Source organism: Phaethon aethereus, assembly GCF_964289735.1.
Source record: "Phaethon aethereus genome assembly, chromosome: 1".
Lineage (NCBI taxonomy): Eukaryota > Metazoa > Chordata > Aves > Phaethontiformes > Phaethontidae > Phaethon > Phaethon aethereus.
Window position 1 is genome coordinate 43,774,208 of NC_138575.1, and position 24,662 is coordinate 43,798,869.

A 24,662-nucleotide genomic window follows, 5' to 3' on the forward strand; every position below is an offset into this window, starting at 1 on the left:
CCACTGTGTTTCTGAAAGCAGAAGCAGGCAACTCATGTATTTGAAAATCTGTTTTCAAAGCAGTAGTAAAAAAAAAAAAAAATCCGTTCTTGCCTTTGCTCTATTGCAATGGAGGAACGGTGCATACTAATACTTAAGTACTTCACTTATAACTGCATCGAAAGTCTTTGAATTTCTTCTGCCTCTACAAAATCAGAGGGTGTGCTGTGCACTGTTTTCGTTCCGCTGTGATAGCATTCAGTGCTCTCACTGGAGCTGTAAGGGAATGGAGTCTTGTTTAAAAAAAAAAAAAAAATTGTGATTTAAAAGTGAAATTTAATGGAGGTATGTTGGTTATGTTTATTTCTATCTCTTCTGGCACCAGTAGCCCTGTGTCATCCAAGGCTAGAGTGATAACTTTTTAAATATGATCTATTGGGAAGTGTTCTGTCTTAACATAATAACATAAAGTTGCTGCCTTTGTTTTGTTTTAAAACTTTTATGCTGTGAAACTAAGAAAAGGTAGCTAGTATTCATAGGTAGAGAAGTATATGATGGGTAATGACTAGGAGAACAAAATCTGAAACACATTAATCCTTGCGTCGTGATATTCAGTTCTGTTGAGAGTGAATAGGCACCTTCTGCTTCCAGTGAACTTGAGCAAATTCCAGCTATGCTGAAAGTATGTTAAATAACCATTATGAACATGGGTATTAAACATTAATGATATTAACAAGTGCTTCTGTGACTTCTGGAAGATTGATTCCTTGTGCTTAAGTGTTACGATTTGGTTATTGCAAGATTAACTTTTCTGTTAGTTTTACTCACTGAGAGAATTCAAAATGAAGTCATGTGCATTGTGAAATAGTGCAGCATGAAATATGAAATACACTGAGTCTTGCTTAGGAAAAAATTGTTGAATACATTTGAGAACATGCTTTTTTAGGTCACTTTCTCATCATTCATAGGGTAACTGGTAAGAAAAAAAAAAGGATACATAAGGAACAATTGAAATTGGTGAGAGTTGGCCAAAGTGACCATTACTCCTGGCTTTTTTCAGCTATTCACAGGAGAAGATGGGCAGACCATGACATCGGTACACGTTCTTTATAACTGGTCTTTGTGCCTATGGAGTTTGATTATATTGCTGAGAGTGGAATGTATCTGAAGTTCACATGGAAGGGTGGGATTTTTTTTTTTAACCACACTAGTAATATATCCACAACTGTCTAGACAATTTGAGGCTTTGGAACATATGCAAGAGCTGAATTTCTCTTGTCTCTCAACATCACTGTTAATGGTTCATTAAGCAGCTGTTGAGTTATTCCTTTGCTGTTGAAAACAAAATTGTCTTACTATTCAACACAAAAAACATGAGAACGTATTAAAAGCCTTGTTAGTATTTAACCACCATCATTCATGGGAATGAGACTTCAAAAGATAAAAAAGATAATTTTTCTAACTCCATTTCCAGTTAAAACAGCTTTGATTGGAGTTACAGTGATACCAAGATGAGGGAGTGACCTCCTGGCTTACCTACTGTTTGTTGGCATGGTGATGTGCTCACTGAAGAGAGATTCCTTCCTAGTATTGTGGCCAAATTTTATGTTAATCATGCAGCAAAGCTGGCAGTGTCTATTTCCAAGAGTCAGTGTGCTTGCAGACAACAGATTAAAAAATGGTTTACATACTTAAAATACAAAAGGGTTCTAGGATACTATTTTTTAAAATTATTAAATTCAGAGTATCTTTAACCTGCAATGAGAAATGAAATGTTACAGCTTAGTTACCGAGATAGCTGTGATAGTGACATGAGCCTGCACAGTGGTATTTTTGCCCTGGAAGAACTAGTCCTGTTTCTTTCAGAACACAGCAAGCTCAATAGTTTGCTTTAATTATACTCCATATTGATGTTTTCAGCACCACCCTCTAAATTCATCTGGATGCTGAAAATTTGTTAGGTTAATACATCAGTCTCTGTGAGGATTTGAATCTTGTTCTCCATTCCTCTTCCTTGAAGGGCATAGAGCCCTTTATAAGCACAATTATGCTGAGTATCTGAAATAGATGACTTTCTCATTTTGTAATCTAACAGAGCATCATGAACCTTTGGAGAAAGCAAGGTGAAGTCAACCTCAGCAAATGGATAGAAGGCTGCAGGTGGTTATGTGACAGAAGAACGGTGCGTTTTTAGGACAGAGCTCAAGAAGCCATGACTGCATCAGACTCAGTGTTTCATTTAATGGTAGAGAGCCTGCTGTTTCCAGGAAGAGGAACAAATTGTTGTAAATTCCTAACCTTTTTTGCCAGGCAGATTTTGTCTGTTTAGATCCTTAGGTCCTCTTGTGACAATTTAATAAATTGCAGAGTTACTAAATTATACTTTGTGTGTTACATCTTCTGTAATCAGTTATGACTGAGTTCAAGATACTAAAATAAATTGCTAGGAACGTACAAACTGATAGTGACTTAAAAAATTGCTATATGCTTCATTCTCAGTTTAACTTTTGGAAAACGTTTTGTTTTCCTGGGAAGACTCTTCTGATGTTCAGAAATCACTTCATAATTTGTTTTGTGGCCAAGTGATAGGAAGTACCTGTGACTTGCAGTTTGCCTTCCAGTGGAGAGGAGAGGAAGTTGTGATGCTAAGCCTGTGGAAGGAATCCATTCCTACTACTCCTTCTTGTATCTGAACCCATGCAGTAGTCATTGCTCAGGGCCTCACAGCAGTGTATGGGTGAGTTCTGGAGGGTGGTATTTCTAAACATCAGTGAAGCATAATTAGAGCATGATGTATCAGGGCTTCTGCAGGGACATTGGCATCAGTGTTCTGCCTCAACAGGCTGCTGAGTCAATTCACATGCTTGCCACAGCTCTCCTTCATTTTCATATCTCTTGAGCAAAGTTCTTCAGAAGGCAGCATTGTGTTTTCTGTAAGACTAGATATTTGCTTTAAATAAAATTAAAAAAAACACACACCCCCAAAAACCCCAAAGAACACTGCCTCCCTTGCCCCATCATCCAAAGACTGTGACAGTGCTGCTTGGTTATACCTATCTTGGTAGCATGGTTTAATAAAAACTTGACTAGATATCAGAGGTTACTTTCAAGGAGGTCCGTTTTGTGTTGTGTAGTTAACTTGGTAGGGTGCTTATCTAAACCATTTGTACAGTTTACCGTAGCTGGCCAGTGGTAATGTTGTGGTTTAACCCCGGTAGGCAGCTGAGCCCCACACAGCTGCTCGCTCACTCCCCTCCAGCAGGATGGGGAAATGATTCAGAAGGGTAAAAGTGAGAACTCGTGGGTTGAGATAAAGACAGCTTAATAGGAAAAGGAGAAGCTGCACATGCAAGCAAAGCAAAATGAGGAATTAATTCTCTACTCCCCAGCAGCAGGCAGGTGTTCAGCCATCTCCAGGGCAGCGGGGCTCCATCACACCTGACAGTTACTTGGGAAGACAAACACCATAACTGCAAATGTCCCTCCTTCCCCGAGCTTTTATTGCTGAGCACAGTGTAATGTGAAATGGGATATCTCTTCGGTAAGCTATCCCAGCTGTGTCGCTTCTCAGCTTCTTGTGCACCCCCAGCCTGCCCACTGGCAGGGCAGTGTGAGAAACAGAAAAGACCTTGATGCTGTGTAAGCACTGCTTAGCAATAGCTAAAATATTGGTGTGTTACCAACAATGTTTTGCTCACAAATCTAAAACATAGCCTCACAGGAGCTACTATGGAGAAAATTAACTTGATCCCAGCCAAACCAGTACATGTAAGGAAAATCCTAATCCATTGCATGAAAGGTTTACATGATTGCCTCTTACACTTTATGGAAGTTAGTGTTCTTGTGTTCTTTGTATCTTTCCAATAACTTAGCATACTTTATTAATTCCTGCTTGTGTTGTGTAGTACTACTTATTGAAGCAGGGTGAGAATCAGCTAAATTCAGCCTTAGGCAATACAATTTTTGTTTAGCTGTGACTGTTAAATGTAATAGCATGGCTGTAGGTAAATAATTTCTTAACTTATGGCTTCGGCTAGTAGTTTAAACAAAGGCAGTGGGCTTGTCTACAGTAGGAAGAGTTGTAATAACAGCTGACTGGAGTAGAGTGGCTTGTCAACAGAAGGGTGTTTTGCTATTCTGCATGAATCACTTTCCAGGTTACCTCCAGATGTTGTAATATGCTAAAGTGATACTGTACTGTAGCAAGATCAGAATTTGCTGTTCTTCTTTCCCCCATCTCTTCTCATGTCTCTTCTTACTCCTCATTCTTGTCTGACCTGCCTTCAGTAGTCCTAACCTCTTTCAGTAGCCCATTCAGCTGGAGGGCGGGCGGGAAGTCTGGAATGGTACATGTTAAGCCATTTGAGCAAGCACTCGTTAGGCCACACAGCTGATCTAGACTGGGACTTGGAAATAGCACGCCTCAAGATTGGCCACACTTAGAACCTTATCAGTTTTTCTGGCAGTTATGCATGTCTGAGTATGTGTATCTTGTCTAGCTGGTTACATATTTTTAAGTCATCATAAGCCAAGCCTCTTCTCCCCCCTGCCTCCAACTGATTAAAACCAAAGCATTGTCATGAAAATTATCCATGACTGCTGCTTTTTTACTCAGTCTGAGGGACCAAATTTTACAGGCTTGTTGCCAATTGGTACGTGCTGCATGCAATAGTCTTTGTTCTGATCTCTTGTAATGTTTGGAAAGATTATAGGTATGACAGCAATTTCTAGCATTTTTCATAACTTCTAGTGCAACTTTCTAAGAAATTGAGAACAACATGGTCTAAGTAGGCTGTTATGTCCAGTATTTTTTTAATAGTTTCCAACTAATTTATGTGCTTTAAGCCTGTGTTAGGCTTGGAAAGCATTCCAGAGGCTTGTTGACTTGAGTCATTTAAGGAGTGCTGTCCAGAATGAGGATCCATTCAAATACGTGAAAGAAAAAGTAAGAATGGTAACGGCTCCAAAAAAAAAAGGTCTCTGCATCAGCTAAGCAAGCTGATCAAGTGGAGCAAAAGGGCCTTAGGTTGTCTAAGGCTGTCTCTTCTGCAGAAAGTAGAACATAGAAGCAGCATAAGGAAAAATTACTTAAGTTCTAACTTTGAGAGGCTGTTAAAATTCTGCTGTAGCAGGAGTTGGATGTCACAAGGCATTGATCTTGATTTCAAGGTGTGCCCACACATCAGTCTCCTCCCTGAGACTTGAGAAATCCCTATGGGTTGTACAGACATTGAAATGTAATCTTTACTTGCCTTTCTGCATTGCTTTTATTGCCGCTAAAAATAGGTGGTTAAACAGTGTAAGCATTAAGACAAACATTATTTAATGTTGGAGTTAGTCTAACGTTAGGTGCCTAAGTGATATTTATGCTTCCTGATTTGTTTCAACTTTCAAAATGTATGCAAAATTTTTTTTCAAATGAAGATAGCTCGCATTTATTAATCATCTTTAATGAAAGAGTTAATTTCATATTATAGTGTAGGATTTTGAAGTGGTATAAAAAAGAAAACAATGCTAACATATCAGGAAGATTGCTATTTGTTATTTGAGAAGAAAAATGGGAAGTGTTTGAGCTGTGTTAGTGTTTGTAATTGACCTGATGATCTTGTCATCTGCTGAATTTTGGAAAGATACTGTCAGATGGGTTGGATAATCTCTTTTGGTCTTAAGGAGATGGAAAGGAGGGAGAACAGAGGTGGGAGAAACAGATGTAGTGGAGTCCCTGGGAAGAGGAGAATTTTATTTATACTTGGTGTCCTACTGATGGATATTTCACCTTGCTCTGCTGCATAGTTTGCTGTGGAGACAAGTTTTCTGTAAAATCTTCAATTTAGTAATATAACTTCTGCCAGCAGAAGCTTCTTGTTGCAAGAGATCTGTCATCATATAGAAACAGAAAGTAAAGTTTCTTCATTTTTCTTCTGTTGAACCTTTTGTATTGTCACTGTAAGTATGGTGTTTGCCAAATGCATTTTTATCTAAGGTAACAGCTTTTTAAAAATCTTTGTTTTTTTCTTCAAGGTATGGAATATACGAACGATGTAGAGAGTTGGTGGAAGCAGGTTATGATGTACGACAACCAGACAAAGAAAATGTAACGCTTCTCCACTGGGCTGCAATCAACAACAGGATAGATCTGGTGAAGTATGTATGATACTTTAAGTTAAACATAAACTAACAGTGTCCTTAAAAATGTTGATTTCTTTTTTTCTTAGATGTTAAGTAATTTTAAGTCTCTTAAATTATCAATTTTTTGTTTTGACATTTGGAGGAGGGGAGAGAAGTTAGATCTAATTTGCATTTTGGCAGCAATGTTTTGATGACACAGTTAACAGAAATAAAACCTATTATATGTCCAGAATTTAATCTTAGGTTCTTCTCGGATGACATAAACCTGTGGAACAGCTATTCAGTTGCACATGCAATTTCTTCATACTACGGTACACTTCTTGAAATACCAAATTTCTTTTTTTGAGGAGGGGTAGTATGATGCTAGATGGTAGTGAATGTTTTTGAATAAGCAAGATTAATGTGATGCAAGGGGTAATTCATACTTCATTCAGCATTTCAAGAAGTTCTAACTTAAATACACAGCTGATACAGAAGATAACATTGCAGCACCTCTACTTTCAAGTAATAACAAAATCTTTAATCATGGGAGCTCTGCGCTTTGGGCTATTTTTTTGCTTTTCAGTTTATAAAATCTGGAGCATAGTAATTCAGACTATGTTTTAAAACCTATTATTATCTTTCACAATATGGAGAGCTTCAATCCTGAAGGGATAATTCTTAGTACTTGCTGTTTTACAAATTATGAGTGTGCATAGAACAAGGTCTTTTTTTTTTCTTCTACCTGTAACAAAACAATGAATTGAGTACATGCAGTTAAATCTACACAAAATGTTATTGTATCAGCAGGTTTCAAGAATATTTGATATAAACTGCAAATCTTCAATCAGTCCACTTTTCAAAACAGTTTTTATTAATGAATGTGCACAGTTACACATAAAAACAAATGCAAAACATCTTCATTTAAGCACGTTCTCCCCATCTATGTCCATCACCAGCACCTTCATCAGACCAGATCTTGACTTTCTAGAAGATCGCAGGTTCATGTTTCTCATCTTGTTTTTAAAGGACTTTGTGCCCTGATGCAGTTCTCTTAAAAGAAGGTTAAATAGATAAAGATAAGTAAATAGACAAAGTTTTTGATCTGATGAGAAAGACCTTTGGGTCCTGGTGGACAAGAAGCTGACTTTGAACAAGCAGTACAGCCTTGGAGCAAAAAAGGTCAATGCCTGACTGGGCCTCATAAAGAAAAACATTGCCAGCATGCCGAGGGAGGTCATCCTTCCTCTACTCAGCTGTTGAAGCTCCGGGTTCCCCTTTGCAAGAAAGACAAGAATTTACTGGTGAGAGTCCAGTGCAGGGTTGCAAAGATGATTAAGGGGCTGGAGCTTCTGACATGAGGAGAGGCTGCAAGAGCTCAGACTTGTTAACCTAGAGAAGAGAAGGCTTACCTTGTCAATGTATGTAAGGTCCTCTAGGAGGATCTTATCAATGTATGTAAGTACCTGCAATATCTGGTAATATATAATACCTGGAATCTTACCAATGTATATAAATAACTGATGGGAGGGAGTAAAGGAGATAAAGCCAGACTTTTCGCAGTAGTGGCCAGGGGCAAGACAAGAGGGCACAAATTGAAACACACATGAAATTCCATCTGAACAAATAAAAACAAACACAAAAAAACTGACCAAAAAATTTTGTTTGGGGTCCTTATGTCATTCACAGAGTAAAATTGGACCAAATTTTAAATTCTCCGTTGGTCCTCTTTTGAAGCTGAATTTGTGAAAGAAGTACTTTAGCATGTGAGTATTTTGTGGTATATCTTACCATTTCCTCTCCCTGCCTCCAAGCACATTACTAACAATTTCCTCCTGTAGCAATTATGTTGGACCTAAAGGTGGTTCAAAATCAAAATGTCAGTTTGAGATAGATGGAAATGTGTGCTTAAATTTCTATCTGAATTTCCAGTTAGGCCTTTATTATATGTTAGGGAGGTATCTCTGCTTACATTGGAGTGCTGGAAACTTGTTCTGAGAATTGTAATTCAACATAACTTCAATTGTGTCAGCCATACTTCTTTCAAGTTATTTTAGTATGAGCCCTGACAATGCAATGTTCGTAAATCTAATGTGTCTAATTCTTCCTTCTTCCTCAACAATATGTCAAAGCTTTTGCCCCTTCTTGATGCATCTCTACCACTGTGACATACTGCGTTGCATTTTCTTCCTGCTGTTTACTAGAGTGCATGTGACTACTAATGTGTTCAACTAAAATTCACTCCTCCTCACGCAGTTCTTAAGCTCTAAGTTCCTTTGTCTTTAGAGGGTCTTGATTTATTTTAGTTTATATCACCCAGAATATTGCGTGCTCTCTCATGTTCTCTTTTGTGAGACACTGGTTTATTCTGTTTCCTTAGAATGAAATTATTTTGGGTTTTTCTTTTTATTTGATCCTATCTCATCTTTTCCCCAGTCTCTGCTATTTGTCCCCATTGTGTGCAATGGATAATTTCATTAAATATGTTGGCTGGTAAGCTTGGTATCACAGAGATAGAGTCTAAGTGTAAGTGATCTGCTCTCATACCAGATCTCAGTGTCTTGCCTACTGGATATTGACTATATAAGGTCTTCCCAATGAAGTAGCTTAGCAGCTTGTCTGTGGAGAGTGCAGGCTGAGAATTTGTCTTATTTTTAGTATTTCCTCATCCTGTCTCTTGTGAGACTTGAGATTAAGCATAGATAATGGTGAAACCCATTGATACTTTATAAGGAAAACTACAGAACCTTTTCTTATTTCTGTAGGATCAGGGATAAGTGTCAGACATCCACAAAGTAATTCTTTTATCATGATGACACTGATCTATTGGTCTCTCTTCGACTCAGTTTTGTAAAAATGCAATAATTGTCCTTATATCTCTACAGTTATCTACTGCTTGTATCTCTTCATTCCCTGTGACAAATTTTTCTCCAGTCAAAGACTTGTCTTCTACTTTTCCTCCTTCTAGCAACAGTGTGCACTTTGATTCCGCAAGCACTGAATGCAAGCTGGGGCAGTTTTCAAATGTCTGGCAAAGACTTAATGATCCTAATGTGGAGATCAGCGGAAGTGTTTTTTCCTAAGGCGACCTCTTATCACATCTGCTTGCTTTGCATCTAAGTAGATTGCTCAGATAGGACTTGCACACCTGGCATCTTCTAGTGTGGAAGCTGAGATGACTCACTGAGAGTAGGAATTGCCCGGTTCCTCCTTTCTTCAGGGACATTCTCACCAAGCACAAAATTCCTTCTGTAAGATTTACCTAGACAAGGAGATCAAGTTCTCAGTCTGGTTTTGCAGAAAAATCTCAGCATTTATGTGTACGAAACTGAAATGCAGTGATAAATCTCAGCTTAGTCTAAGAACATCCTTAAAGAAACATGTAACGTTATTTCAGTGCGCCGTCTGGCAGGAGATTGCTGCCTTGTCTTTTCCCAGTTGTCAAACTGCAAGTTCTTCCTTCTAAATAAAACGTACTAACCAGTAAGCGGTACTGCTGCTCAGTAGAATCTGAACATACTCTGTGTTTCTGCGGGGACCAGTGTTTGAGTGAAGACAATCTGTTTAACGTTCACCTCTTCATGAGTGGCTGTCACATCAGTGAGATGGATCCAAGCTTTGACTGTGAATTTCTCTGTGCTGTTTTCTATCTAGACAAGATTTCCTTGGGAATTCCTTTCCAAGGGGGACTAAATAGCTTCTCAGTGTCTCTTTCAGATTTGTTCTTTGGTAGCAGATACTTCACAATAACAAAATTACGTTGTCCCTTTACCTTATATATGCCTTGTCTTTTCACCTACATGGGACCAAGACTTTGGTTGTTCTCATTGAGAAATCCAAAAGCTTAATTTCAGCAGAGAGATGTTGCAGTTTTGTTCCTGTGGTGTTGGAGACCAGTGGAGTGAACTGTCCTGCATTGATCAGAGCAGATCGTTTGTCAGCAGAGTTTGTCAAAGAAAGTTGTACAAACCAGAATTTATATGACTTTGGCAAGTCTGCTGAAGTACTTCATTGTCTCTGGTGGCTCTAAAGCAACTGTATAAAACGACGTTTCCTTTAGATGTTTTTAGTGTGGACATGTATAGCTAATGCATTTTTCAGTTTCTGTTCCTAAAGGTAACTTTTGGGCTGTTTTAGAAGTTTCACTCTCTGAATCAATAAGCACTAAAGAAAAAGAAGGTAGTTACTTAGAGTAATGCTTTTCAAATTGTTGTTTGTTGCCCTTCTTCTTGCCATGTCTTGAAACACTTAGAGGAAATTGAGGTGCCAGAAACTCAGTGTTGAGGATTTGAAGGATAGTTTGTGTGGGTGGGAGAGCAGCATTTATATATACCTGACAGGTATTTTGAAAGCAAAAAGTCTGCAGGCATGGGTACTTGAATGTGCAAGCACTGAGGAATCTATAGCTAGATAGTACTTTTCAAAGGTCTGTTAGTAATAACTTTTTTTTTTCTGTTGGCTTACACGTAGTGAATGAAGAACTTCCCCGCCTTCTGGGAAGTCCTGTTTTTTAAAAACGTTAATTTCTTTTTAAGTTGTGCATTTTCTTTCACAAAGGAAAAGTAATACTGCCAGTTTAGTGGCCCATATAAAACACCAAGGAAGACGGTTCACAGAAACAGTACAAATGACTGTGAATATGGATGGCTGCAGTTAAATATGGCTAACCTGTTTTGTTCCTACAGGTAGCTCATCTTTTTATAAATGTTCTTGAGTGAAGAATAATTTCTAGCCCATCATTTAGAAGTATTTTTTTAAATACTCAGATGTTTTTGTCCTTTGATCAAGAAGTATGTAAAAGTCTTAGTACTTGGCTAAAAGCATAACTTAAGTGTGAGCTTTTGGAACAAGTACTTCAGCAGGGCCATTCCAGTGATGATACATGCTGCAAGTTGAATTTGATTTAATTTTGCCAAAATTCTCTAAATATGCTAGTCTTCTAGCAGCATAGTCTTTTGCCATTCGTTCAGAATTCTTTTTAATGCAGCAACCCCTAAATAGCTTAGAAGAATTCATTTTATTAAATACACCTGTGGTAGCACAGTTTGTACTAATATATGTAGCAGTTATTCTGTTTTACCTTAGAACCAAACTAGGAAATAGCAGCATGTTTCAAACACAGTAGGAAGCATCTTTATTCTTTCAACCCACATCAAAAAGGCAAAAAATTGAATGTATATGCTTAACCTCTAAAAAGGAACGTTACATGAAAGCAAGGAAAGGTTCTGGTCTTCTGGTCTGTAACTGCCTCTTTTGCATAACATCAAGCATGTTTACTATGTGTCCTTTATATTTAACCAAGACAAGCAATAATGTTTACTATTTCTGTTATTCCAGATACTATATATCAAAAGGTGCTATCGTTGATCAGCTTGGAGGAGATTTAAACTCTACCCCACTTCACTGGGCAACAAGGTGGGGAACAGTCTTCTGGAATTTTATTTTCCTGTGTTTTTGCTTAACTTGGAATCTGCTACCAATTGGTTTATGAAATTGCTGTATTTTATGGGAATGCTTTGTGCAAGAATTAATTCAGTCCTTGATGACTGGACATGCTGTGAACGTGGTATGTTTGACCTACAGGAGCTTTCAGCATATAGTTCAATTTTTGTCTTAATCTCTTTCTCATGCAGAGGAAGATGATTGCTATGATAGGAAAAGGAGTAAAGTAAAATTAGTCTATAGTCACCTTCTGTTTACTCTTACTTTGGAGATCTTATTTTTGTCAGTCTTCCGAAGTTCAGCAACACTTGTGCAGATGGGCCTTGGGATGATTTTTGTGTGACATTGTCCTTGCAGTGTTCTGTTACGTGTGTGGATTTTTTTTTTTTAAGATGCACTTAAAAATTAGGTTTGTGATGTAGAAGATAGTCCAAGAGTGATGAATGGATGGTGAAATTGAAGACATCCTTCAAGTAGTAGCTGCCTCTTCAGACAACTGCCTAGAAATAGGCAGGAAAGGAACACTGTTTATATCAATTTTTTTAACTGTAGACTGCAAAAGGAGACTTAGGAAATTAGCTCTTAGAACATTTAATGTATCAAAATAATTTCTTTACTAAAGACAAGGTCTTGCTTGTTAGCCTTCATTAAGGATTTTAGCTTGTATGTTTCTCTTTGTTACAGATCACACTCTAGGTTCTGTGTTAATAGAACAAAACCTTGATTAAATTTCCTGGTGTTCATAGCTGTAATCTGTTGTTCTGTAAAGCATTGTCCGAAGCTGCTTCTGACAGATTGAAAAGGTCTTTTTGCTCATGTCAGAAACTGTGTACTGACAGTTAGGCACCATGTCTACAAGAAGGATATGTCTATGCTCATTATGTGAAAAAAATGCTTAAGCTTTTAATGTAGTGTGGAGGAAGTGCAGGCCTTCAGTTTTCCTTTTTTTATTCCTATTTTTATTTCACTACTGTTTTTAATAGTAGAAGTATATAGCCAGTTTGCCATCTCTTAAAATAGCAGGTTTCATATGTGCATTGGAAGGAGTCACAGTAGATTAGATTTCTAAACTAATAACTTGGGGTTTTTTGTTGACTGTGTTTTTGCTATACAAGAGGCTTAAGCAAATTGCATGTGATGAATGCATTAGCTGCACAGAATTTGGTCAGATGAAGGAGTTTGCTTAGTTGCAAAATCAGATCATGACAATTGTTGTTTTCAAAGTGTAAGTCAACGTGCAGAAGCTCCAGTAGTGTAATTAACTGCTAAAAATATTTGTTGTATTCAAATAGTCAAATTTTAATAGCTTTTCTTTTTATAGTTACTCAGTTGTTTGTTTTTTTGTGTTTTATTATGTTTAGACAGGGTCACTTATCCATGGTTGTTCAGCTGATGAAATATGGGGCAGATCCGTCGCTAATAGATGGAGAAGGATGTAGCTGTATTCATTTGGCTGCCCAGTTTGGACATACTTCGATTGTTGCTTACCTGATAGCAAAGGGACAGGTAACTTTTAAGTAATAGCATATTTAAATAGATTCTACTAAAAATTAGAGTAGGAAAACAATTGAAACCTATACCTATCATTCAGGAAATGCAAAATGTTTGCCTGAGTAAACATAAAAATAATTCAGTATTGTAGACTACAGTATTGATGTGCCACCTGCTAGCTTAATTGTCTTTAACAGTGGTTTGAGTACTTTGGCTTTAATTCATACCTGTCTAGTCTAGTATATGGAAATTCTAGCAGTTGTTCTTTTACCTTTCTTTATTTCTAATGAATTTAAACTTTAAATGTTAACAGTGACAATGATAGCAAATATTTTAGAATTCTTCACAGAATCGTCAGGTTATACATGGCTAAAGAATCTAATGACAAAGAGTTGTCGTAGGTCATCTCTTTTTTTACACCTCAGTCCACAACTTTTATGGCTGTTACTAATTGCTTGCATGCCTGTGTAAACTAAAAAAAAACAACACCAAAACAACCCAAAACCTTCTTGCTAGCATCTTACATGACTGTTTAGATCTGTGAAGAGTGTATATAGCATGTGTATTCATTGCTGTTCTCATTGTCTCACATCCTTCATTCTGTATGCCCAAAAACATGTTCACCTTTTTGCTACTCACCCTGCATTGTAATTTGTAGATTTACTCACCCACAGATATGTGCCTGAAGCACAAATTTGATTTACTTCATAAAGCATATAGAAAAGTCAAAGCCCTCCTCTCTTGCTAATGGTGTTCACACTTCTGTATTCTGCTTATTCTTTCAAATAGCAAATGAGGTATGATCCAATGAGTCGGGTAGAATATGACTCTGAAATCAATGGGTTTGGTCTGTGTAAAACAACTGCGAAACTTCCTGCAGAAAATTATTTGTGCCTCTACATGTAAAAAATTAAACTATTGCTCCATGCAGTATTCAGTTTGTATCTGAGAACTGTTTGGTAAAACAGTATTTAGTATATGATAGAGAGTAAGTTAGGCACAAGAAGAGGCTGATCATATGTAATCGCTATTTTGTAAGACAATGATTGGAGAGAAATGCTTTTTCATGAGGAACAAGTTTTGTATTTTGTTCACAAATTATGTATAATTGTATGTGGGTTTTATATTAACAGAAAAATCTTGCAGATGTTATACAAGCGCGAACTTGTTTAAAGCAGAGCATTAATGAAGTATAAATGGCCTTTAAAATGTTATACTGTGATTATGAAATCTCCCTGTAAACATTTGTTTGTCCTCGTGTTTATATACAGACTTGTCCTATTTATCTGAGCATATTAATACTACAGTCCAAAAGAAGCTGTGTGCCTTTACATGTCTACATACATAAATGCACAAAACTTGCTTTAAAATGTAAAACCTATTATCTTGGAAACAGCTCTGCTTACCAATCGCTTTTAAAAACATGATTCTTATTAAATCCCACAAATGTTTTCAAGTATGATTTTGGTATCCTTTCCATGCTGTAAGTTTGAATTAATGTTAATGTTAACAGTTGTTTTCGGAAGCACTTCAAAAAGTTCAGCTTTAAAATTAGGTATTGATTTGTATGCTTGAAATATGGTATGTTTAAAATGTAGTAATATCAATAGCATTGTAATAACAATCCCTAAACTCATGGTTCTCTAGCTATACTATATACAGCCACAGAAACTATGGGAAATACATGATGCTACTTTTTATTCTCTTTTAAGTACATATGAAATCATTAATCCCCCCCCCCCCCCCCTTTTTTTATTTTTACTCCATCTCCTTTGTGATGCTATGATTTGGGTTTGGAAACTGGAATTGCTTTTGCTTATGTGGGCTTACCCTATATACAAGTTGCAATTTTTTTTTACCTTTTGTCTTTAGAGATACGAGGTTGTCTTGCATCCAAAGAGTAGGCTTGCCCTTGTTTTGAACCTAATTGTAGTTCCTGTGTTGTAAATGACAACTAAATAAATGCTAAAATAAAGGTCAGTGTAGGCTGTTGTGCTTTGTTAGTTCTGATGCTGATGCCTTTGTGGACCTGCTTGACCAGAGGAGAGACAGCTTTCATAACTCTGTAGAGAACTGACAGGTGGATTAAGATCCTAATTGCTTCTTGTTCTTTTGTGAGACAGAGATGGAACCCAGCTTCAGTGCTGCTGCTTCACTGTCTTCCTGGGCTGCAGCAGCCAATGGTAAAATGTCCAGTCTGAGGCTTGAGTCCAGTCCTGTAGCTTCTGGAGTGTAGTGTAGGCATAGAACTCTTTGTCAGATGCCCTGGTCTTGGTTGGAAGTGAACCCACTTTAATGCTGGCAAGTACTATTCAGCCAAGAGGCAGCAGTGGCTGATAGCTGTTGCTTTTTACTTAGTCATGTCTCTTACTGAATTTTGAGAGGCTAATACCTGGCTGTGTCATAATTTGCTCATGTTTGTGTTAGAAGGTTGCCTGGGTCAAAATCAAGCCTGCAGCAAGTACACAATACAAATATAATCAGATAGCAAGTAACAGAATCTATAGCACAGTTCAAGTTTAGGTAAGATCATTATTTTTTTAAAAATGCAAGAAAGAAAAACTGAAAAGAGCTTGAAGGCACTTAAAAATGTTAAAAATTGATGCTCATACTACTTGACTGCTTGTCCCTGTACTTATGCTACTTAAAATGCCAAAGGCATGTCAGGGCCTAGCATACGCAAACATGTCACCCCAGAATAAGTTAAGATATGGATGTGGTATGTCAGATGGTTGAATAACGTGTTTTTATCCTGTGTCACGTGTGAAATAACTTATCTCAATCACAGATAATGAGTGACTATAAAGTTGCTAGTAGGGTAACATGTTGTAAGAAACATTCTGGAGCTAAAACTATAGTTTAATTGTTTCGTACTCATAGTTTATTACTTATTCATCAAGTATGTATTTTTTTTATTCTCAGAGTTGCACTTTTATGTCTTAACTACTGTCCTGAGCTACTACATAAGGCCGCCTTTTGAGCTATGGCCTAGGAGTGGTTGGCATCTAGTTTGGGAGATGCCAGTGTGGTACCAGCAGCCTTGGTTACTTTGGTGCTGCAGTCCGAGAGCAGCGCTCCTAAGCACTGTTACCTCTGTTGCCACTGAGGAGCCTTCTCTCCACTGGGATCAGACCAGTGTAAGACACTGAACCAAGTGTTTATTTCCTAGACCCAACCTACAGCACATTACTTAACAGAATTGTAAGTCCAGTCGTGTTTCTTCCTCGTGACTGTCAAAACTGACTCTGCATTTGATGGACTAGAGTATTCAGAACAGAGCTTTTGTTGCTTGAAAGAACAGGATAGGTTCAGTTGTGTTTGTCACCTTGCTTGATGAACCGCCGGTCAGTCTGCACTTGGCTCATTCCACAAGAATCCTACAAAATCTCTGCTTCTAGTTAATAGCTAGCACATGTCTTTCCTAAATTAGGAAATGTTTTCAGTCTTACACCTCCCTTCCTGATAAATCTTCTTTACTATATACTTTTAAATATGTCACCTCTTTAGAAGCCTGCTTCCCATTCCCTGGGCAACAGTCCATGTGAAAGAGATCTTCGTTCCTGGAGAACAGGATTCTGAACAAGGGCATGATGGGTCTTTCTGTGAAGGTCTGTGTTTTGTGAAATAACCAGTAATGATTCTAAAGAGGGTCAAATTCCTAGTCCCTTTCTGTGCAATTTAATGACTTCTAAGTGGAATCTCTGGATGCTTTTTGTGCTTTTGAAAAGGCCGTGTTGTATCACACTACTGGTTTGACCATTGGTTGTTAAATGTCCTGATAAGCCTGAATGCTGCTCTGATATCCAGCTGCTATTCAGCATCCTACCTCGTCAGTTATATTGCTTTCAGAAAGTAGTGTTAAGCAGCAGAATAGTTGCTACAGCTCCTTTCTGTGGAGGAAGCTTTCTCCCCTATATCTTTGCCTCTCCAAAAGCTTTTTGTGGAATCTTGTTGTTAGTGTCCTAGGATTAAATCTGGTTAGCTTTGCATATGCAAATTTCAGAACCAGAGTTGTTCTATTTCAGAAACAAGTGAAAAATTTTGCCATCTTGGACTGTCCACAGACTTCATGCTTGAAATTCTTACAGAGGGCAGCAGTATGTGCAATTTTTGATGATTGTATCACTTACTGTTGAAATCTTTGGTTCATGCAGTGCTTGTACTGCGACCTAATAGCATAGGCACACCCCTGCATGAGCATATCAGATTGACCTGTCACTGAGAATTAAACAAGAAATTAATGCTAAAATGCCTGTACCTTGCCTGAGCCCTTTGATAAAAAGCAGCAACAGAGCTTCCTTTCTGAAGTGTCCCACTTGTGTGGTTGTGGTAATGACCTGGCAAAATAACAAAGAATTTTTGATGAGAGGTTTGTTAGACCATGCATCTGCTATCTGCAACTACATCATCTTTGTTACGTCTATGAAACCGTATGCAAGTCAATCATGGTTGTTTTGCGTCTTGTTAAAGTTCCTTTGAAAAGAGATCTGCCTTAGCCCATGTTGTAGCTTAATATGAATAATAGCGGTAGCCTGCCTAGGTAATTTATGTGCAGGGAGTAGTCTGGAGCTCATGGCTTTTTTTTTTTTTTCTTTTAGCTGAGTGTCACCTAGCATGCAAAGTGTAGTTTTGATTTGTCAAGTGGAATCACTGAAGGAATCATTTTACTTATGTCCAGGCAGTCACGTCGCTGCTGTCACAAAGAATTGCTTTTCTATATGAAATCTAAAGATGAAAGAGTGATTGTTTATGTTACAGTAATTTCTACAATCTTCAAAATATGTTGTGTGACCTGTGAATCAGTCATGCTTCTCAAGGATGAATGGGCTTGAGGTTAGGCTGTGGTTCTAATTTCCTTCACTTTAAAGGGACTGCCCATAGTTGCATGGTCCTAGTAGGCTCAGAAGGTTCTAATCTATACAAGTATTGTGGGCAAACAAACTTGGATCCCGGTCTCAATGCATGTAACTCTTTTCTGAACAAACAATACAATAAAGTAATGGTTCTTTTTCCTTTCCGTCAACTGTGGTTTAAATTTACATTTTTTTTTAATTAAGCAACAGAATAAAAAATTAGAAATGTGAAGTTATCTGCAGGCTAGGGATGTTATAAAAGCAATTACTTGGAAGAACTAAATTGGATTTTCTGGAAAATGTCTTCCTGGGTCAGGCTAGCAGCACCATGAGCGGGGATCCCAGGGTGCTGGGCATTTGGCAGACTACTGGAGTGAAGAAGGTGGTTCTGGGGCTGATAGAAAGCAACATCATCCTCTTTCTGGGTTTCTGTAGCAAAAGGCATTATTGAAACACTTTCAACCTAATTTTCCTAGTAAGGGCTGAGGGGAGTAGCGTAGGAAATATTGACCTAACTCTGTTGCCTCTAAGGAAAACTGTTCAGGTCTTGCATTAGGTTAGCTTAGAGTAATTTTGTTAGCGGTTGGCTGTGGAACTTGCCCAAATGTGCTTGAGAGTCAAATCTGCCTCAATATATCTAGGAATTGCCAACTTGCATGTTAGTGAGGCAGGGATCTACAGCAGGAAAAAATGCTGTAGGTATTAGATCCTTTCTCATGGATCTAACAGAATCGTCTGGATGGTGCTGTTTTGTCATTCTGTGGCTATGTTCTGTTAAATGTAATAATTTTTTTTTTTAATTTTAGCCATTGATTTAGTCACCACTTGATTATAGATCAGTTTTATTTCTGGGTAGGTTGTTTTTATTAATGGCTTTTGTTTAAACTTAAACATTTTCTGGCATCCATTAACTTGGTATCCAGATATGTAATACCTTTGGAACTGAGTGAACTAAGGAGAAGTGCTTTGCAAGTGAAAAAATAGATGCAGCTAGCATTCAATAGGATGTAGGATTCAGGCCATGGTATTTATGTTTATTTATCAAGTATTTTATTAAATATTGGTGCATTGTTTTAGTTCTCTCCTGCTTTTGAGTGCAATAGTATGCCATCGATATATATATATTTTATGTGGAAGATTAATAGTAAGATAGAAATGACTAGTCTTATACAGTATGACTGTTCCTTAGTTTCCAAAATAGATTGAAATGGTTATATTTTTGCAATGGTGATGGTAATGCCTGTTTTAATTTTTCAAATGCTGTTCAATTATGTACTAAAAGCTTGCCAGTTTTTCTCCAATTCAGTTGGTTAGTCTTAAAATACTGCTTCTCGTTGCCAATCTTGCATCTACTGGATCTTGAGCATGCTTACTTATCTCACCAACCTTTTTTTTCTTCTCCTTTTTTAGGATGTAGATATGATGGATCAAAATGGAATGACACCTTTAATGTGGGCAGCTTACAGAACACATAGGTAATACCTCACTGCAGTTTTGACTTTCCTCTTGATGTTAACTAAGTGGCATATAGTAGTGACTGGTTTTGATTTTTTGGGGGGAAGGTTTTTTTGTTTAACTAGTCAGTGTTCTTTCCAGAATTGCCACTTTATCTTTCTTCATTTACGATTGTTGTAAGTGACGCCCAGTAGGCAGCTGAGCCCCACGCAGCCACTTGTAAACTCCTGCCCAGTGGGATGGGGAGGAGAATCATAAAAGTGAGAAAACTTGTGGGTTGAGATGACAGTTTAATAGGGAAGGCAAAAGCTGTATGCCCAAGCAAAGCAAAACAAGGAATTAATTTACTACTCCCCATCGGCAGGCAGCTGTTTAGTCATTTCTAGGACAGCAGGGCACCATCACCTGTAACAGTTACTTGGGAAGACAGACGCCATCACTCTAAACGTCTCCTCTTCCTTTCCCTCAGATTTTATTGCTGAGCATGATGTCATATGGTCTGGAATTTCCTTCTGGTCGGCTGGGGTCAGCTGTCCCAGCTGTGTCCCCTCCCAGCTTCTTGTGCACCCCCAGCCTGCTCACTGGCAGGGCAGCGTGAGAAACAGAAAAGGCCTTGACCCTGTGTAAGCACTGCTCAGCAACAGCTAAAACATGGGTGTGTTATCGACACCACTTTCACAGAATCACAGAATCATTAAGGTTGGAAAAGACCTTTAAGATCATCAAGTCCAACCATCAACCCAACACCACCATGCCCACTAAACGGTGTCCTGAAGTGCCACATCTACACGTTTTTTGAATACTTCCAGTGATGGTGACTCCACCACCTCCCTGGGCAGCCTGTTCCAATGTTTGACCACTCTCCGAGTAAAGACACTTTTCCTAATATCTAGTCTAATTTTTGGTGACAAATCCAAAACACAGCACCATAGGAGCTACTATGAAGATTATTAACTTGATTCCAGCCAAAACCAGTACAATAACCTATTCAAAAGAGGATATTATGCAGAAGTACTCACTAATATGAACTTTTAGTTTACAAAGTAAATCCTCCTGTGCAGATGATTGTAAAAAGTTGGTGTAAAATAACAATTCTCCAAAAAGCACATTTGTCTTAATTAGATTCCTGCTTGGAAGAGCTTATCTCCATCAATTGTTGAGAGGAACATAGGCTAGCTTTTACGAATACCTACCATTACCAACATTATCATTCTATTTTATTTTCATCTTTTGGAATGTGAAGTGGAAATATAACATGTTTTGAACTTCTGTTGTTATCTGCCAACTATATAATCATGTGCATGCTTTTACAAATCTATTAATACTATTAGGTTTCAGTAATGTGAAACAAAGGTGTTTCATGACATCTCAGAACAAGCTATATTACCGAGCTTCTTTAAAAGTCAACAGAATTGTGGTTGCTCCTTGATGAGAAGAGAATTTGAGCCATTCATAATCATCAGCAAAAATGCCACTTTGCTACCACATGATGTACCTGATCAGTGTTCTTTATAGAAATTGAACTCATTAACAATAAGTTGGTATGCATTTGAGTTCATCTTCTGTAGATCTAACAGCAATTTTCTTTTCTAGTGTGGATCCGACCCGATTACTACTTACATTTAATGTTTCTGTTAATCTTGGAGACAAATATCACAAAAACACAGCATTGCACTGGGCTGTGCTAGCAGGAAATACTACAGTTATTAGTCTTCTGTTAGAAGCTGGAGCTAATGTTGATGCTCAAAATATAAAGGTAAACAATTGGTCTGTTTTTATTGTAAGTGGTTTGAGGCAGAAATAACAGAGCCTATAATAAATCTCAAGAATAGATTATTATTGTGGGTAAGGTGGGATCATGAAGATGGAGCAAAAGCCATGCCACTAATGTTTAATTTGGGAATCGGTTTTTCCTAACAGTGATGCAGAACCACTAAATCTGCACCTTCAAAAGTACTCATGTAAATAACTTACCAGTGGCTATGTGCAAATATGTGGGAGTGGGGTGTGCAATTAGCCTGCATGTGTGAAGACCCTTGCATTTGGATGAAACATTGGAAATCTGACTAAATATATTCTAGTGAAGTTGTGGGGTGACTCTTTGTTGGAGTGAGATGTGAGACATCTCTGCTCTCCTCCAGAGAGATGATGAGTGCTTTAGTATATCTCCCAGTGGCAATAAGGAAGTTGGAGATCTAAAAATACCATTATGAGTAAAATAAGAAAATGGGCTCTTTTTTGCATCAGAACTTTAAGTTGCCTGATGACTCTACCAGAACCTTTTAACCATGAAGCTAGATTCAGCACTAACAGAGCCCATCCGTAGCATACGTTAGACCAGCCAAGCAGCTGTTAGAATTTATGCCGGAGACTTGGAGTCTATAAGAGCTTCTCCAGCAGTGGAAGGTGTGCCTACTGAATGTGTTTTTGTCGATTGCCTCCAGACTATTCTGTATATCAAATTAGATGCACTTCACCACCCAAGCTGTTTTTTCTGTGGTGTTAGAGATTTCACTTTTAGAAAAAGAATTCCCTACTCAATTTCTCTTCAAATATTTGTGTTTTCCAGTTACTGAGTTTTACAGATGAAGTGGTTACACTGGAAAATATAGCTGTAAATGTATATTTATACAATATTAAATACTTATTTGACCTTTCACCATTTTCCCTACTGATTAAGATGTCCAGGGCCTATTTTGCTTGGCTACAAGTGATAGAAATATGCCTCTCTCTAAATATATATGTACACACACACACATCTCCATTTTCTTGAACAGCATGGAACAGTCTTTTTTAGGGTGCAGTCAAATTTTGCTAGTAGCTTTCTAGGTCCTACATCCACTTTAGGATATCAGAAATACTGATAATCATGAGTAAAAACTCATTAGAAAAATCATATGGCTTTTCACATGTTTAAAACAAATCAACTAGCCTCTTGCATGTATTGGTGTGAAAATATGATAATTATTCCTGGTCTGTAAGGTCAGTCGTGTGGATGAATTATGCTTCTAGTCTTACTTCTTGTAAACTGTCAAAAAATTCTTCTAAAATTTTTTCTAATGGTAAAAATTAAGGTATTTTTGTGGGGAAAAAAACCCCAGTGTGTCATACCTTGCTTCCCTTGGCAGACTGATTAATGTGATTAGACTTTGAGAGTAGTCACCTTACCTACATTTCTGGACTCTTATGAAATCTGTAATAAAAATTCATATGTTTGGCCAAATGAAAAAGTATCTGCTAGCCGGAAGCATTTCATGGTCTCTCCTTTATTGACAGACAGCAGCAGTCAGTAGAAAAATAGGTTTCTGAACCTGCTGGATCATGATATCTTTCCAGTAATCCAGAAGACATGTGCCTGGTTTCATTAGCCGCTGCCTGCCTCCTGCAGTGAAGTCTAGGTTTCTCACATGCCTTCCCAGGTTTCTAGGATCTTCAGAGGATCAAAATCATTCTAGCAGTGGCAATTTTGCCATCCTGCCAGTGGCTTTATAACATGCTGATTTAGATGATAGGAAACATAAGAATTTGGTTGATTTTTAGAGATATATAGAAACTCAGTTTTGTGCTTCTCCTTTGACAGTTCAGCAAAAAAGTTTTCTTTGAGCCAAAACCCAGTTGTTAAGTGTCTGGCTCATGCTTCCCCAGAAGTAAAAGGAATCCTGAAAGGCTCCTTTCTGATGCAGTCGCTTCCAGATTTCTGCAGCACTATCTAGCGAAGCCGTTTTCTCAGATAGCCCATGGAATTGACCAAGGATGGTGGTAAGACAGCTAAGGTTAAAGAAATACATCGGATGCAAGCCATGCATCTTTTTCAAATTATGAAGTCGCTGAAATATTAGGTGCGAGCTTTGACCTAGGCAGTCTGTGTTAGAAAGGCACATGCTGCTGGCCACCTAGGTTTGGACTAAGTTGGAACCAGTGATCTCAGTAAGGTGCTCTTTTTTACTTTGCATGACAGTTTGAGAAGTATATGAACAGCAGCACTCTTATTCTAGAATAAAGCTTGATACAAGCAGTGGATTTGTCCTATTTGTGTTATTTGTCCTCTTTATATTACACTGTACAAGAAAATAATACTTTTCTTTTGGTAGTAAGATACTTTTTTTTTTTCCTTTTTGAGAACAGGATTATAGTTGGAAGCTGCTTTTCAGTAGTCACAGTAGAGTGGTTTTTTGTTTGGTTGATTTTTTTGTTAAGGTAATTACCTTGCCACACCAAGAGACAGATGGGGTAGATGAGGACAGGATTTCACAGGGAGTCAGCTTATCACTCAAGGTGGGGGGGTAACCTGTAAATTTTATTTAGATATAAGAAGCAGCTCCTTTTTTACTAGAGAGTGATAGAGACCTAAAAGAGCTTTCATGGTTTAAGGAAGACTTTTTAAAAAATCTGTTAATGAATCATTGAATGGACTTTAGATGTAGTTTCTTGGTTATGCAGTATATCTGTAAGCTTGTCTGTGGAAGTCTACATGCAAAGTTCCCTATGGTAACGACTCTTCAGATTATTCTTTCTATGTAAACACTTTATATACTATTGAAGCCTTATTGCTTGCTGGCAAACTAAATGTTTTACTAGATTAACTTCCCCAATTTTTTATTTTTATTTTTCTTTCTAAGCAAGTCAGCCATCCAACACCCCTGTGAATACCAGGAAAATATTAAAATGGCCAGATGATGAGAAGCATAGTAAAAGACTTCTTTAAAGCTCCCTCAATTTTTTTATCTAGGCAGTTCCTAGGTGTCTCATAGGATGCTCAGCTGGACCCCAAGACAACTGCAGGATTTACTTGGGAGATCAACTCCCAGAGGGGATTGCTTGTCCACAGGTAACCTTTACAGTCTGGATATATAAGGTTAACAAAGATTAAAACAACAGCATCTCTGGAGTTTTCCAGATATTAGCAATTCAAGGTGCTATTACATTTGTGAAGAAGCAGGCACCATAGTTTGATTTCAGGCATTTCTGTTGCGGATGGAGTTAACTTAATCTGTTTCTTAAACATCTGGCTAAATAACTTTGAAGCCAAGCTAAGTCAAAAAGTTATTCTTTTTTAAATGATTCTGCTAGTTAAACTTCTCGCACAGAAGGAGTACAAGATCCTGTTAAGTAGCCAAAAGCTTCACCTCGTAATCTGTAGTCTGTGCTATTTACTCTCCTTTTAGAGATTTGGAGCAAGATTTCAAAGGCAAAAGTGACAGTTAAGTACTCAATTCCCATTGTCTTCTATGGGATATAGGTAGCTAACTGTACTTTTAAATCTTTGAAGTCTCGTCTGTCTATAGTAATTATTGCCCTTTCTGGGTAATTTCAGTTTCTGGTACCTGTCTCACT

The 24,662-nt window shown here is 37.7% G+C and overlaps 1 protein-coding gene across 1 annotated transcript in view; it reads left to right on the top strand.

Moving 5' to 3' along the window:
• The window catches only part of ZDHHC17 (zDHHC palmitoyltransferase 17), a gene marked incomplete at both ends in the record, with an annotated part of 72,273 nt that overhangs the window by 20,992 nt on the left and 26,619 nt on the right, over nt 1–24,662 (top strand). Inside the window, 5 exons of the mRNA XM_082013890.1 lie at nt 6,001–6,123; nt 11,425–11,502; nt 12,891–13,035; nt 19,284–19,348; nt 20,922–21,084. Coding sequence (XP_081870016.1) covers nt 6,001–6,123; nt 11,425–11,502; nt 12,891–13,035; nt 19,284–19,348; nt 20,922–21,084 — 574 coding nt within the window. The remainder of the gene's footprint in view (nt 1–6,000; nt 6,124–11,424; nt 11,503–12,890; nt 13,036–19,283; nt 19,349–20,921; nt 21,085–24,662) is intronic.